The sequence below is a fragment of the Lepidochelys kempii genome, chromosome 2 (genome assembly GCF_965140265.1).
Source record: "Lepidochelys kempii isolate rLepKem1 chromosome 2, rLepKem1.hap2, whole genome shotgun sequence".
NCBI classification, from domain to species: domain Eukaryota; kingdom Metazoa; phylum Chordata; order Testudines; family Cheloniidae; genus Lepidochelys; species Lepidochelys kempii.
Genome location: NC_133257.1, coordinates 155,050,433 through 155,066,770, shown reverse-complemented (window position 1 = coordinate 155,066,770; position 16,338 = coordinate 155,050,433). Strand labels below are relative to the sequence as shown.

The 16,338-nt window shown below is 40.5% G+C and overlaps 1 protein-coding gene and 1 long non-coding RNA gene across 3 annotated transcripts in view; one reads left to right on the top strand and one right to left on the bottom strand.

Moving 5' to 3' along the window:
* LOC140907173 (uncharacterized) overlaps positions 1 to 4,734 on the top strand; it is a 28,445-nt gene extending 23,711 nt beyond the window's left edge. For both annotated transcript variants that reach the window (XR_012157404.1, XR_012157403.1), the window contains one exon: positions 1,222 to 4,734. This is a non-coding gene — a long non-coding RNA (uncharacterized lncRNA). The remainder of the gene's footprint in view (positions 1 to 1,221) is intronic.
* Positions 1 to 15,423, bottom strand: part of EXOC3 (exocyst complex component 3) — a 36,464-nt gene extending 21,041 nt beyond the window's left edge. Inside the window, exons 1-4 of the mRNA XM_073332495.1 lie at positions 15,321 to 15,423; positions 6,653 to 6,843; positions 2,484 to 2,703; positions 1,166 to 1,847 (exon numbers count right to left, since the gene is read on the bottom strand). Coding sequence (XP_073188596.1) covers positions 1,166 to 1,847; positions 2,484 to 2,703; positions 6,653 to 6,796 — 1,046 coding nt within the window. The 5' untranslated portion in view covers positions 6,797 to 6,843; positions 15,321 to 15,423. The remainder of the gene's footprint in view (positions 1 to 1,165; positions 1,848 to 2,483; positions 2,704 to 6,652; positions 6,844 to 15,320) is intronic.
* Positions 15,424 to 16,338: the final 915 nt, after the last annotated feature.

The window sequence follows — 16,338 nt, the reverse complement described above, 5'->3', positions numbered from 1 at the left end:
CGAAAGCTCATGCTCAAATAAATTGGTTAGTCTCTAAGGTGCCACAAGTACTCCTTTTCTTTTTGCGAATACAGACTAACACGGCTGTTCCTCTGAAACCTCCTAAACAAGAATGGTATTTACACATCATGAGGCAGGAACCACAAAACATGTATAAACCTAATGTTTGCCTGAAGGCTTTTTTTTATAAACTAAATGAGCAAGGAATCAGTAACCCCAATCCTACACACTGGCAAGACAGTTTTGCCTTTCAAGCTATTGTTCCTAATTACTTTGTATGAATAAGACTTTTTTTTTTTAAAATCACAAATATGTGTTTGATGCTGTCCTAACATTAATCATACCACATAAAAGAAAACCAGAAAAAGAACTTCACAGTACCATAGGAGACAACTTTTGGGCAGAAATTCAAGCCACCACATTTTCCCCACCATGGAGAAAATTTCAGTGGAAAGTTATCACATTCTTTTCTACACTGCAGTAATCACCAACTGAAATTCGAACAGCCAGAACCCTTGCTGAATGCGGAAGTGGAAAGTAGGTAACCACAAACATTTCCTGGGACTGTTGCCCATGCCCAAAATTTTGGTCACAAATACATGTAGAAGTTTACAGGAAATGTTTTCAGTAAACTTGGATGTGAACATAGTCCATTGAACTCTAGAAAATACTCAGCTAAATCTGCAAACAAAGATTTTTTCAGATTAACAGGTGCAAGCAAATGCATCACTGCATTAAAATGCTAAAAATTTACAAGGAATATGAGATAGCAAACAGATCACAACCAAAGCCATTTAAGAAACATTAGGGTTTAGCCAGAGAGCTACTTTGAATGTGCAACAAAGAAATGCAACAGTAACCTTGAATTAAGATTACACTGCTTTCTGTTTAGAAAGAAGTCCCTTTCTCTATTCCTTAAATATGTATACACACAGACACAAAACCACGCATCCCCAAAATCTAGATGCCTAGCTAGGTATAACAATTCTGCACAAAACATGATATAAGCTCGACAAAAGAACTTATGGGTCTATCAGCATATAATAATATTTCACCACATATCTGCACCCTTATCTGCATATACAATCCAATTATATGTGTAAAATATTTATTTATTTGAAACTATCCCTAATAAAACAGTTTAAAATAAATAAGTTGCCTTTACCTTTTATATGTATTTAAAACCCAAGTTAAAAGGCTAACAATCTCATTTGCTTCCAGATCTTCTGAAGCGAGATCCTGCATGCGTGTGGACAAAGCCTGGTGGTACATGCTCAATAATTTTTTGAAAATGTCATAATGTGGGGGAAAACATTGAACCATTAGATTTTTGGCCACTAGCAGATCATCAAGGACATATTTGCGTATGATTTCCAGATGGCGCACAAGCCACATTTTGTCAGATTCTCTAGTATCTGCTTGAGTGCCTTCAATCCTGGTAGTTACAGTTCTGTCCAAAATATTGAACATTTTTTCTTTCCACTTCTTTGGTCTGCCAGGAGGAATGAACCCAGTTTGTTTTTTCCGGTCTAGCATGCGCCTGTCTATTTTCTCTTCCCTCTCAATTATCCTGACAACTGAGACAAGCAAGGTTGGGTCTCGACGAACAGTAACTAGAGATCTTTGAACCACCATCCAGAGTTGTTTGGCAAGCTCCTCAGAGAGTTTTTGCATATCCCCAAAGTAAATATGGATGAGATTCATGTCATGGGTGTTCTTGCTATCCATACGATACTGCTCATACATCAGATCATCACGAGAACACTCTAAGTCCATCAGCTTTCTATGGGCTTGCAGAAGTTCCCCTTGCTCAGTCAAATCCTGAGTCTCCCTAACAATCTCTGGAACTGAAAAATAAAGACAAAAAGGAAAAACTAGTACTATGGCACTATTAGGATACAAAAACAAATGTTACAAAACCATAAATGTATCAAGAGAGACTGTAGAACAAGAGTAGAAAATTAATGAATTCTATTTGCTAGTCTGGTTCCCCCTAAGTAATGGCTCACAGATACGTTCAAGAATTGCTGCAAATCATTTTTAGGTTTAAATGACTGTGCTACATCTTTAATCATAATCTTTATTTTGATTATAGACCACAATATCACAGATTTATAGAATCATATAGCCAACAGAAGGCATCATTTATTTTTGTTTAAAATACACATAAAGCTGTATGAATAGTCAGTGTACTCACTATTCCCTATAATATCGGTAGTTGGGATCTTCTTGCACCTCATGCAAAGTAAACTCCCTCCAATAAACTCCCCCTAACAAACGATGCAACCCCACTGAAGTTATTGAGGCTATATGTACATAACCAAAGGCAAATTCGGTCTGGTTAAGTGTAATGATTAATTAAGAAAGGGAAACTAAATTCAACATCTTCCCTTTACAATAAGATAGTCTTTAATGCCATCTGAATATACTTTCTTTCAATTTGTGATTGTCAAATCATACATCAAAGATTAGTGATGAATTACCTGAGAAGATATTTTTGAGGTTTTCTACAGCAGCTGCCAGCTGACTATGTTGGACTACAGCATCCTTAACATCTTTCAGGTTTTCTATGGTGTTGATACTCTGTCGCCAGTCTTTATTGACATCTATCAAAGATCGCTGTATGTCCTTTACGTCATTCAATGCATTATGCAGTTGGCTTAAACCAGTTCGTACCCCATCCAACTGTGACTGGATTGCTGCCTGTAAAGAGAGTTATTAAATTAAATTTACTATATATTAACATTGTAAAACTAAGGTCTTTTTTTTATGTTTTCAACTATTCCACCAGTATCTTATTGTTATACATAAGAACGGTCATACTGGGTCATACCAATGGTCCATCTAGCCCAGTATCCCGTCTTCCAACATTGCTGGTACCAGTCCCTTTCGTAATGGTTCCTAACATTCTGTTAGCTTTTTTGACTGCCACTATATGCTAAACAGATGTTTTCAGAGAACTATCTATGATGACTCCAAGATCTCTTGTGGGGGGATGGATAGCTCAGTGGTTTGAGCATTGGCCTGCTAAACCCAGGGTTGTGAGCTCAATCCCTGAGGGGGCCATGTGGGATCTGGGGCAAAAATTGGGGATCAGTCCTTCTTTGAGCAGGGGGTTGGACTAGATGATCTTCTGAGGTCCCTTCCAACCCTGGGATTCTATGAGATGTGCGTTACCAAAAAAAAAGAAGATCACAGAAGAATATCTCCTTATAAAAAACCCTGAAAAGTACAAATTATCAACTTTTTTTTCAGAATCTATAGGGTAGTTTTTATCAAAGGAGAGAGAAAAAATCAAAAATGCATTTATGAAAGATTGTAAGACAGTCAGTCATATGAATACCATCACTACTCCATATCAATTAATCCTGGGAAAAATCTTTATTTAGACCAAGCCATAACTATTTCAATAATTCCAAGCATCCCTATGGCTGCTCAAACTATTATTCAACTGCATCCTTGGGTAAAATGTATGTCCTTTCTGTTAACTGGGATAATGGGGTGGCAGAGTGAGGTGTTTTCTAAACTTTCTTCACAAGCTCAGACTAAAAGTGTTGCACTGGCAAACCTATGAGGATCATAATGATCCAGACACCTATTTATACCATGTCTATTAAGAATGTAGCTATAACTGAAGCATTCTATAAAGCTGTTAATTCTTTTTCTCCCTATCAATGGATGAAAATGGAGAAGAGATATTAGGGGGGAAAAAGCATGAACGTAGTACTTAATTGTTAGGAAAACAAAGCGGTGAAGCAACCAGAGACCGAGCACTCTTCATGAACTAGGAGAGATGCCCCAATACAATGCTACTTAACATTCAACATCCTCAGGACTGTGAGGAAACAGGAGAGCTGAAGTGTCTCTACTATAAGAACTGAGTCTAAATCCAAAGCCATCACCAAGCACACTGACTAAATTAAATTTCTCCATTGCAAAGTGACAATAGTTGGACTCCTTGGGAGACACAACCCAAGAGAGGGCCAAGAGAGAAAAATTACTTTACATCAGATGAGTTTTCCACACAGTCAAGAACCACTACAGTCAGCACATGATGAGTCAGTGTGACAACCAGGGTCCAGACACAGGATCTGAACCCCAAAAAATAAGCAATTGAATCAATGAATTGTATACAGCATTATTGTACTATAAAAGTGCATCGAATAAGGTCTGTTAGGAAAACTAGTGACACACTGGTTAAGAACATCACTGCATGAAGTATATATGGGTGGTGTATACTGAGTTAGGTATGCGTGCTGGAAATAGGTTCCTAAAATATGTTGGGGAGAGAGCTGATAAACCAGCCTGCATTAGACAAAGGAATATGGATTTACCTATCTGGATCAAGCTTTGTAAACCAGAGGACAATGACAGTACTTTACATGTAAGGTAAACAAAACAATAAAGCTAACAAATGGTAGCTTGCAGTGCACACTTGGGGGACAGAGTCTGCACTCCAGGATGCCTTCCTGGCTCTTAAGGCAGAGACAATGGATTTTGGATAATAGAAGGGGATAACATTTAGTTATCCATCACTTACGGAATACAGGGAACAGCACCTTTTGATTCTGTGAATATTGGGTACCCTGGCCTGGAGGGCTGGAAATGCCGATAACGATGAGACTAAGAACTGCTAAGGCAAAGATTACATTTAATCACTACAAAGCGTGTTTTATTTTGTTTTGTTTGTAACCAAACCCATCTCTATTTTTCTTGCTTAGAATCACTTAAATCTCTGTTGTTTATTAACAAACTTATTTCTGTTTTATTACAAAATCCTCTAAGTACTGTGTATTAAACTGAAGTGTGATTCTTCAGCTAACTTAACAGGCTGATGTGTGCTCTGCCTCTTCTGAAGCAGCAAACCTACTAATTTCTATGAGTGTCCAGTGAGCAGGACTGGACACTCTAGGGGGGACAATCTCCAGGGAACTCGGGAATTGGGGTTCACTGACCTGCAAGGCAAGGTTTAGACTGGTAGAGTCTTGAAGAGTTTGCTGGCATGGCAGACAGGCTGGTGTGACAGGAAGCCAACATAGCTTAGCAGCAGCAAAGCTCTCACTTTTGTAAAGGCAGGGGGACAGTAACAGTGGCTCACAGTTCTAGAACAGTCAGCTGCACCTATCAAGCAAAAACTCTTCAATTAGGTCTCCAGCGTGGGACAACATTTAAGATCAGCTGGGATGCATCGAAGCGTGTCCAGTACAGTGGGTTAGCATAATACAGTGGGTTGATGGAAGTCAGACCACGAAATAAAGTAATTTTTAAAAACGAAGAATGACCAAGATGGAACAGGGTAATCAGAAAAGAAAACAGCAGGTCTGGAAACTGGAAGAGACTTCAAAAGATATGTCAAAAGCCACTACAGGTCAGTGGAAGCTCTGTTGCTTACCTCAGTCAGAAAAGAACTGACCTGAAGTATTCTGGCGGAACTGAGGTATTAGTGGTTTAGTTGAACATGACATGCAAACCAGCACCCTGAACATGACAAAAAGCCTTCAGAGTTATAGAAGTTATTGGCAATCTCACGATGTAAGCTCTAGAACCAAGTGGGAGCCCTGAATACTTCTGTATCCTCAAAGAGGTATTGTGAGGCTAAATTAATTAGATGTTTTTAAGGCATTTTGAGATCGTCAGAACAAATGAACTGCAAGTGTTATTCTTAAATATCTGCGCCCTATGTGTCGTCCAAGTCAAATATGCAGTTCTTAATTATAATACCATATTTTTCTGTCATCACTGCAGACCCAATACAGCTACAGATAGATACCAGGTCTTTTACTACCTCATCTATCAGAATTGCCACTTAACTTTCATTTCCATTTTCATAACTGTGAACCCTCCCTTAGCTGGATTATTAAAACTGAGATAAGAAATTCTTGTCAGTTCCCCTCCTTTGATCATTAGGGTACTGGATCTTCAGGAAAGGGGAACAAAGTTATGAAGTTCCACTCTCATTTCCTTGAAAAAACCTTCTACCCCAGCCTTCTGCAGATACAGGGAGAATAATACTCCTCATTTAAGAGCCTACTGGCACTAAGAGATATTCAGATGCATATTGCAAATTATTGTTGCTTAAAATAATTTAAATTTAATAAGAATTCAACAAATTCACACATCTAAACATTTAAATAAAGGCAAACAGGAAAAGGATTTTCCCAGCCTTCAGACAGGACACAGGTGCCTTTCCCTCCCTGAATCATATATACTACACACTTTAGAATCTGCAGGGATCCTCTATAAACCTAAGTAAAATCAGTGGCTACATTTTTAGAATGGATCTTTTTTGAGAAGCAATCTTCAAGTTTTATTGAAACATTAATTGCCAATTATTATAACAGAACCTTGTTTGCTTAGGTATTAAAATGCATAAGGAATAGAGGGTGCCTAGTGCGGAACGGTAGCAGTTGTAGGATCTGAGGGTATTCAGGGTATTTGAGTGATTATCTAGAAGCACAATGAATTATGAAGTTACAATCAATATACAGCTTTCATTCATGCAAAATTTAGCACATATTGTACAATTGTTCTTTGGCATACTGATTGTACTGAGCAAAGACTAAACTCCACGACTTAGAACAATCTGAACACAAAGTAAATATTTCTGTTTTGTTATGCACTTTGTTGATGCTCAGCTCTATTAGTTTCATACCTTTAGTCGAGCTTCCACTGAGGCTTTCTTACGAGCTTCCCTCCTGCGGTACTGCTCCACTTTATCCAATTGGTCAGGTCGCTGAAGCATTCCAGCTACTCTTTGTACAGCTGTTGCAACTGCTTCCCTGTCTGTTTCCTCCATTGTTGAGCAGTGTCTCAAAATGCAAAAGCCTTCATAATTTAACAGGCCTGGATGAAAAGCATAAAATGTTTAGAAAAATCTATTTCAATTTGATAGTTACTTATCACTTCTGAATAAAAAGTTCCAATGTATTACTTAAAGAGAAAGCCAATTTTGGCAACAAGAGTGTAACAAATAACATCACTATTATAAACACCAGTAAGACACAGCAAAATATTTTAAAAAATTAAGCAATTTTATTGTATCGCTCTACTTTAAGCATTTCCTTTGGTTAATAGTTCTTCCTTAAAACACTGCTATACAAATTGCTCTAATTAAGTTTGTCAACAATTTTATTGCAAACCTAATATTTTCCTTTTGCAAATCAGGATTCAGATTATGCACCTAGAGTGGATGCTAAGGGGGAATGAGAGGCATATAAGGAGGAATTCTCCATGCAAGAGCCATATAAAACAGCTATTCTTGTGCTTGGAGGACTACAAGGACTCCTCTGATCTAGCACCCAGTGATGCAAATCATGGAGGGCTCTCTCTTCAAATTTCCCATGTTTTTAAAATTCAGTGAAATCTTGTGCAGAGGGTACATTTGAAGATTTAAGATTAATGGTCATTTTTGCCTTTATCATTCAGAAGGGAAAAGTTTATACACCAGCCTTACTGAACAACAATCTTCTTCTTCAGATAATTCCACCAAAAAAAAGCACTTTTCAAAATGTCTGTCATTTTACTAGCAGCAAACAAAGAAGGCCAATGCCACCATTCACCAGCACCTCACCATGTTGGTAGCTCCCAATACTGTTAAGAGGTAGAGAGCATCTTCCTTGAAAGTAGGCTGGCTTCACCTCTATTGAGAAAAATGGGAGGAAGGAGCTAATTTGAAAGAGGGCATCTCAACTGAGGGTAACCTGTGGCTTCTGTCCCACTGGAAATAATAGAAGCCACTTTGATATAGAGCAATTTTTGTAGGATTTCTCATAGGGAGGGGGGAGAGAAAAAATTCAATGTGTCTTTTAAAAATAAGTTTAGTCAACACCACAAATACTTTAAGCATAATTATACGATTATTCTATTGCGATGGGGAAAAGTTAAGCTTGTTTGGGAACCTAAATTGCATTTTCACACTTTAACATCTTTGGACTTCTTTTAAGTTTAACCTTAACTCTGAATTCCCTGGGATTCTAAGTTTTTTTTTTTTAATAATTACAATATTCCTGTAATGTATTTTATCCTAAATTACTGATATGTACCCTCAGTCTTAACTTCATCCTACCAGTTTTCATCTGGGTATTAATATCCTCCCACTTCTTATCCACTTCCCCTTCCCATATTCGAACACACAATCTATTCAAGGAAAAAACACAGTATATCCTTCTGTTAAAGGGAAAAGTATCACAAACACTCAATACACTCCTTTGACACTTCAAGTATTTTGTTATTTCAGAACATTTTTTTCCAGACAAAGCATAAGCACATATGTAGTACTGATTTGAAGAATATACGTCAAGTCTGACATTTTTGAAGGCTTTCATCTAAACACAAAAATGCACTGAAAAACAAAACCCGAAAACCGTATGTTCTCACACTTTGTCACTATGAATGTCTACATTGCATCTGGGAGTAAGCCTCCCAGCCCAGTTCCAGCATGAGCTACAACATCAAAGCAATGTCTACACAGCTATTTTTAGTATTCTAGCACAACCCCTACTAACATGAGTCTGTCGACCTGGGCTAGGAAATTCACTCCCATATGCAGTTTAGAGACATCCTAAGTATCTCGTAAATTCCCAAATCCGCCAAAGACCAACACCTAATTTATAAATTGCATTACAATATACGTAACCTAATTTGTTTTTTTGTTAAAAAAAGCAACTTATTTCAGTGACAAGTTCATAAATGTAATAAACACAGTGCTGATCTATAAAAAGGGAAAGAAGGATAACCCAGGAAATTACAAACCAGTCAGCTTTCTTTCTGTACCCGGAAAGATAATGGAGCAAATAATTAAGCTATCAATTTGCAAACATCTAGATGATAACAAGGTGATAAGTAACAGTCAGCATGGATTTGTCAAAAACAAATTGTGTCAAACCAACCTGATAGCTTGACAGGGTAACAAGCCTTGTGGATGGGGGGGAGGGGGGGAACCAGTAGACGTGGTATATCTTGACGTTAGTAAAGCTTTTGCAAAAAGAAAAGGAGTACTTGTGGCACCTTAGAGACTAACAAATTTATTTGAGCATAAGCTTTTGTGAGCTACACCTCACTTCATCGGATGCATACAGTGGAAAATACAGTGGGGAGATTTATATACACAGAGAACATGAAACAATGGGTGTTACCATACACACTAACAAGAGTGATCAGGAAAGGTGAGCTATTATCAGCAGGAAAGCGCGGGGGGGGGACGGGACGACGGGAACGGGAACGGGACCTTTTGTAGTGATAATCAAGGTGGGCCATTTCCAGCAGTTGACAAGAACGAGGCGGGGCGGGAGAATAAACAAGGGGAAATAGTTTTACTTTGTGTAATGACACATCCACTCCCAGTCTTTATTCAAGCCTAAGTTAATTGTATCCAGTTTGTAAATTAATTCCAATTCAACAGTCTCTCATTGGAGTCTGTTTTTGAAGTTTTTTTGTTCAAGAATTGCCACTTTTAGGTCTGTAATCGAGTGACCAAAGAGACTGAAGTGTTCTCCGACTGGTTTTTGAATGTTATAATTCTTGATGTCTGATTTGTTCCATTTATTCTTTTACATAGAGACTGTCCAGTTTGGCCAATGTACATGGCAGAGGGGCATTGCTGGCACTTGATGGCACATATCACATTGGTAGATGTGCAGGTGAACAAGCCTCTGATAGTGTGGCTGATGTGATTAGGCCCTATGATGGTGTCCCCTGACTAGATATGTGGACACAGTTGGCAACAGGCTTTGTTGCAAGGGTAGGTTCCTGGGTTAGTGTTTTTGTTGTGTGGTGTGTAGTTGCTGGTGAGTATTTGCCTGAGGTTGGGGGGCTGTCTGTAAGCAAGGACTGGCCTGTCTCCCAAGATCTGTGAGAGTGATGGGTCATCCTTCAGGATAGGTTGTAGATCCTTGATGATGCGTTGGAGAGGTTTTAGTTGGGGGCTGAAGGTGATGGCTAGTGGAGTTCTGTTATTTTCTTCATTGGGCCTGTCCTGTAGTAGGTAACTTCTGGGTACTCTTCTGGCTCTGTCAATCTGTTTCTTCACTTCAGCAGATGGGTATTGTAGTTGTATTAACGTAAAGAAAGTAAAGTAAAGCTTTTGATACTGTCTCGCATGACCTTCTCATAAACAAACTAGGGAAATGCAACCTAGATGGAGCTATTATAAGGTGGATGCAACACTGGTTGGAAAACCGTTCCCAGAGAGTAGTTACCAGTGGTTCACAGTCATGGTGGAAGGACATAACGAGTGGGGTCCCACAGGGATCAGTTCTGGGTCTGTTTCTATGCCATTATCTAAATCATTGATGAAGATATTGAACAGAGAGTACACTTATAAAATCTGCGGACGATACCAAGGTGGGAGGGGTTGCAAGTGCTTTGGAGGATAGGATTAAAATTCAAAATCATCTGGAAAAACTGAAGAAATGGTCTGAAGTAAATGGGATGAAATTCAATAAGGACAAATGCAAAGTACTCCATTTAGGAAGGAACAGTCAGTTGCACACATACAAACTGGAAAATGACGGCCTAGGAAGCAGTACTGCGGAAAGGGATCCGGGGATCATAGTGGATCACAAGCTAAATATGAGTCAACAATTTAACACTGTTGCAAAAAAAGCAAACATCATTATGGGATGTATTAGCAGGAGTGTTGTAAGCAAGGCACGAGAATTCTTCTGCTCTACTCCAAGCAGATTAGGCCTCATTTGAAGTACTGTGTCCAGTTCTTGGCACATTTCAGGAAAAATGTGGAAAAACTCGAGAGAGCCCAGAGAAGAGTAACAAAAATAATTAAAGGTCTAGAAAACATGGCCTATGAGGGAAGACTGAAAAAACTGGGTTTGTTTAGTCTGGAAAAGAGAGGACTGAGAAGGGACATGATAACAGTTTTCAAGTATGTGAAAGGTTGTTACAAGGAAAAGGAAGACAAATTGTTTTTCTTAATCTCTGAGGATAGGCCAAGAAGCAATGAGCTTAAATTGCATAAAGGGAGGTTTAGGCTGGACATTAGCTTGCCCACCCTGATCTATGAGGATCATTGACACTTTCCTTTGTGAAGGGAGGGTGTCAACCATTTTTGAAAAGGTACTGGTGAGGCCCCACTTCAAGGAACCATTTCTTGACTTAGTCCCAATACCACCCGTCTCTAAACCCCTGTGTTTAACAAGCTGTATTAATAAGGGGGATTTGTGGGCTTTCCAGACTCATCTCAATCTGATCTTCAGTCTCTACTAATTTAATTTCAGATGTGGATTTAGTATAGAGATGGTATTTTCATTGATGGTTGACAATCTCCTCCTGGACAGACACAAATAAAGTGTATATGCTGGATTTGTTGGCTTTATTAGTAAATTATTATATCATTTAATAGAATTTGAAAAATTCACTTATTAGTAGCACATAAGAGGTATTATTCTGGTAAGTAAGAAGGTCTAAGCTTTTAAAGTTTAAGTTCTTTATAAAATTAAGTTAAAAATAAGTTTTTCAGATTTAGAGCTGTCAAGGTAATCTTCTAAATGTGAACTTATTAACCAGTGACGTATTGACTCTCTCAGAGTGTAGACAGACAACTTCAGTGCCTTTGCTGCTGTTCATGGTTTTCCTAAGTAGCTTCAGAGTGCAATTAACAAGACTATTTAGTTCACTGCTACTACTCAACACTGAAGATAGCAGCAAGCTAACAAAAATCATGTCAGTTTCACTCAGCTGCTGTTTGGGAAAACCATGAGAAACCTCAGCAGCAGACACTGGAAGGACTACCCTGTCTTCCTCTGCACCCCAATGAGGCCAGAGGTTGGACTATGAAAATTAACACAGAGACTCTACTCTCTGATTGGACTCAGACAACAGTAGGGAACTTCCACCCAGTCATCTCTCCCCCCCTGCCCAATAACACATCCTGTGATGCCCTCTGTGATATTAGCTAATTAAAATATGATCATGCAAATCACTGCTGTTATATAATTGCAATGAACCTTATACAAAGTGTGAGGCATGGCCAGAAAGGGTTAAGCAGCTTGCAGAATAAATGAACCAGAGCCAACCTGTAGACACATGTTAGAAAGTATAAAATGGTAATTAGGGCCATTTCATGGTAGAAAGGCTAGAACTTTGAAATGTAAACCTACACTGTATTGTTAGAAATTAGAGGTGACACTAACTGTATGTGTGTACTACGACTGTCGATTAATTGCAGTTAACTCACGTGATTAATTTTTTTGAGTTAATCGCGATAAAAAAATTAATTGTGATTAATGGCACTCTTAAGCAATAGAATACCAATTTAAATTTATTAAACATTCTTGGATATTTTTCTACATTTTCAAACATTGATTTCTATTACAACACAGAATACAAAGTGTACAGTGCTTACTTTATATTATTTTTTTACTAATATTTGCACTGTAAAAATGATAAAAGAAATAGTATTTTTCAATTCACCTCATACAAGTACTGTAGTGAAATCTCTTTATCGTGAAAGTGTAACTTACAAATATAGATTTTGTTGTTGTTGCATAACTGCATTCAAAAACAAAACAATGTAAAACTTCAGAGCCTACAAGTCCACTCAGTCCTACTTCTTGTTCAGCCAATTGCTAAGACAAACAACATGTATGGGAGATACTGCTGACTGCTTCTTATTTACAATATCAAATTCAAGTGAGAACAGACATTTGCATGGCATGTTTGTAGCCGGCATTGCAAGGTATTTACGTGCCAGATATGCTAAACATTCACCCCTTTACGCTTCGGCCACCGTTCCAAAGAACATGCTTCCATACTGATGATGCTTGTCAAAAAAAAATGCGTTAATTAAATGTGTGACTGAACTTCTTTGGGGAGAATTGTATATCTCCTGTTCTGTTTTACCTGCATTCTGCCACATATTTTATGTTATAGCAGGCTTGGATGATGACCCAGCACATGTTCGTTTTAAGAACACTTGCACAGAAGATATGACAAAACGCGATGTGAAATTTCTAAGTATAGACACAGCACTCAACCCAAGGTTTAAGAATTTGAAGTGCCTTCCAAAATCTGAGAAGGACGAGGTGTGGAGAATGCTTTCAGATGTCTTAAGAGCAATGCTCCAATGCAGAAACTACAGAACTCGAATCACCAAAAAAGAAAATCAACCTTCTGCTGGTGGCATCTGACTCAGATGATGAAAATGAATATGCATCAGTCTGCTCTGCTTTGGATCGTTATCAAGCAGAACCCGTCATCAGCATAGATGCATGTCCCCTGGAATGGTGGTTGAAGCATGAACGGACATGAATCTTTAGCACATGTGGCACGTAAATATCTTGTGACACCGGCTACAACAGTGCCATGCGAACACCTGTTCTCACTTTCAGGTGAGATTGTAAACATAATGTGGACAGCATGATCTCCTAGAAATTGTAACCAAACTTGTTTGTCTGAGCAACTGGCTGAAGTAAGACTGAATGGACTTCTGGTTCTAAAGTTTCACATAGTTTTATTTTTGAATGCAATTACTTTTTGTACATAATTCTACATTTGTAAGTTCAACTTTCATGATAAAGAGACTGCGCTACAGTACTTGTATTAGGTGAACTGAAACATTATTTCTTTTGTTTTTACAGTGCAAATATTTGTAATCAAAAATAAAGTGAGCACTGTACATTTTGTACTCTGTGTCGTAATTGAAATCAATATGTTTGAAAATGTAGAAAACATCAAAAATATTTAAATAAATGGTATTCTATTATTGTTTAATCGTGCAATTAATTTTTTTAATCGTGCGAGTAATTTTTTAATTGCTGGACAGCCCGAGTGTGTACTCATATCTTGTTAAATGTTAGCCATCTAAACAGGCAGTTCCCGTCTGTCACTATACCTGTTGATTCAAATATCAAAAGGAAATATTAACATTTAGATTAAACTTGGGTGAAATAATGTCTTTGTCTATATGCCTCTTTAAAGTTTGTGATAGACAGCCTAATGGATAAATTGCCTTATGTTAATTTGTATAGCTAACTACTGGTAATGCTTAGGAAACAGACCTCCTTCAAAGTTCCCATGATTGCCTGTTGTTCACCTAAGAACTCTTATCTGTCAAGAGAAGGCCTGGATCTGTATAAAAGACCCTTGGGTCCTGATCCTTTTTATCTCAGATCTGCTTGATGCGTCATTCAGGGGAAGCTTAAGCCCCAAGGCTGAAATCTCCAGTCCTAACCTGGAATCATGCTGAATATAAACATTGGACTATAACTTAAGAACTAATTCTGAAAGAACTTTTTGCAACTACAAAGTTCTGGGCAATGAGAGAATGACAGGTTTCTGATATTCTGTTTATAATTTTTACTGATGTAAAGTGCCCAAGGCGCTTTCACAAAGGGAGCTAATATAGATATCTAAATTAATGTTACAATACTTGTTTTAAAACAAGTTTGTACAACTGAATTATGAGACTGACATGTTTCAAGGGACAGAGAAAAGAAGAGTTGGGGAGCAGAGTGCTGCAAGATATAAGGGAGAATTGGGATTTTGTCATGAGTGGTAAGCAACTAAGAGGAGAATAAAGAGTAAAGACTAATTTGGGCCACCCTGCCCCCTCTTTCTTCTGTGCGTCAGGAGAGGCTCCTAATGCACAACTTCTTCAGGACAGCAACTACATCAGGAAAGTAACAGGGCAACATTTAAAACTGCTTCCCACATTGAACACATGTGATATTTGGACTCCATAAGCCATGAGCAATGAAGAGGGCTGCTTAAAGAGTCCCTGGCTACTTTTCTGCACTGGCCTCTGCAAATAAAAGATAACAAATCCTAAAATTCAGACCAGAGCCCTCCAAGGTCAGAAATAATACAAGGACACCTGAACTCTATTTGAAAGCATACCACATGGACAGGGCCTATCTGATCTATCCCACTGCACCTGCATCCCAACAGTACAAAGGAAAAGGACCTGATGGTGGTTGGGACCTGCACAGGGCCCCAGGTTGTCCTGAGTTAGGGTCACACCGCCACACACAAGGAAAAGGAGAACTGTTGCGCCTCACAATATCTGCACAGCTCATCAAACCAAACCCACCACAGCCCCACCCAGCCTCACCCGCCCCCACCAGCGCCAAACACACCTGGGCCAGCCTCACCCGCCCCCACTCCCACTCCCATCCCCCAACCCGCCCCGCACCCGGGCCGGCTGCGCTCTGTGGCGGGGGCGGCTTCCCGCCGCGCCCGGCCCCGCGTGGGAGACTCCCCGGTCCCAGAGCCCGGCCCTGCCCACAGGCCACCGGGCCCACCCGCAGCCGACTCCCGGCAGGGGCCAGGCGGAGCAACACTGGCCTCGAAAACTGCCACTTCGTTACCTGCACTGCGAGCTCCCAGGAAGCCACTGACAGGCGCGCAGTGCGCAGGCGCCGCCCTCGACGCCAGAATCGTAGAGGGACAGTCCGGCACCTCAGGCTCACTGCGCAAGCGCGGAACCAATTCTCTCCTCCCCCTCCCCCCCAGCTTCTCCTATTGCACTTGCGCCGAACCCTTTCCCATTCCCCTCCCTCCCAATTCTCCATTGCGCCTGCGCTGAAAGCCCTTCAATGCTACCTGTGCAGGGGGCTCGCGCTGTCCTAGAGAGGGGCTTCGCGCCCTTCCCGCGTTGCGCTCATAGGGCGGGATTTGAAAGCGTCCCCCTGGAGAGCAGCGTGGAAGCTATTCCTCAGCCTGGCTCCACTGCCCGCGCCAGTGGCGTGAGTGCAGCAGCAGTAGGCTGTCATCCTCTGTGCGGACAGCCCGAGGGAGTGAGACACACATTTGCCGGTGGGTTTCACTGGCCTTTGGACAGCAGAGGCGGGATGAAACACAGGGATCTTGGGCTCCATGCCAGGCTGTGCAGGGGACAGGGGAGTGTGTTGTAGTGGGCACAGGCCTTCTGACTGTTCCCACCAAGCTTGACCACCCCCCACATCCAGCTTGTCCCTGTCACTGCCCGTCTCTTCCCCACCCCTGGCTCTTTGTGCCAGTCTAGTATCACATGCATACCTGTCACCTTCACTGGAAGAGCTGTTGGATGCAGGATGGTTGGGCTGCAGTGGCAGAGATGGAGGGCACAAAAGGATTGGAGTGCGCTGGCAGAGCTGGGGGTGCAGCATGGGTGGTGGGTATTGTAGGCCGGGGAGGCTAATCCTCCCCTAACAGCCAGGCCCTGCCCACACTTCACCCCAAGGTCCCCCCATGCATCCTGCTCTTCTCCCTTGGCCCCAGCGCAGGCTACTCCTCTTTCTGCCCTTGCTCAGTCACTCCCCTGAAGCATGTGGTGCTGGGGCTGCCAGGACTACCCAGCACTCGGTGGCTGAGGCTTCCCAGTGGGGTTGCCAGGTGTCTGGTCTT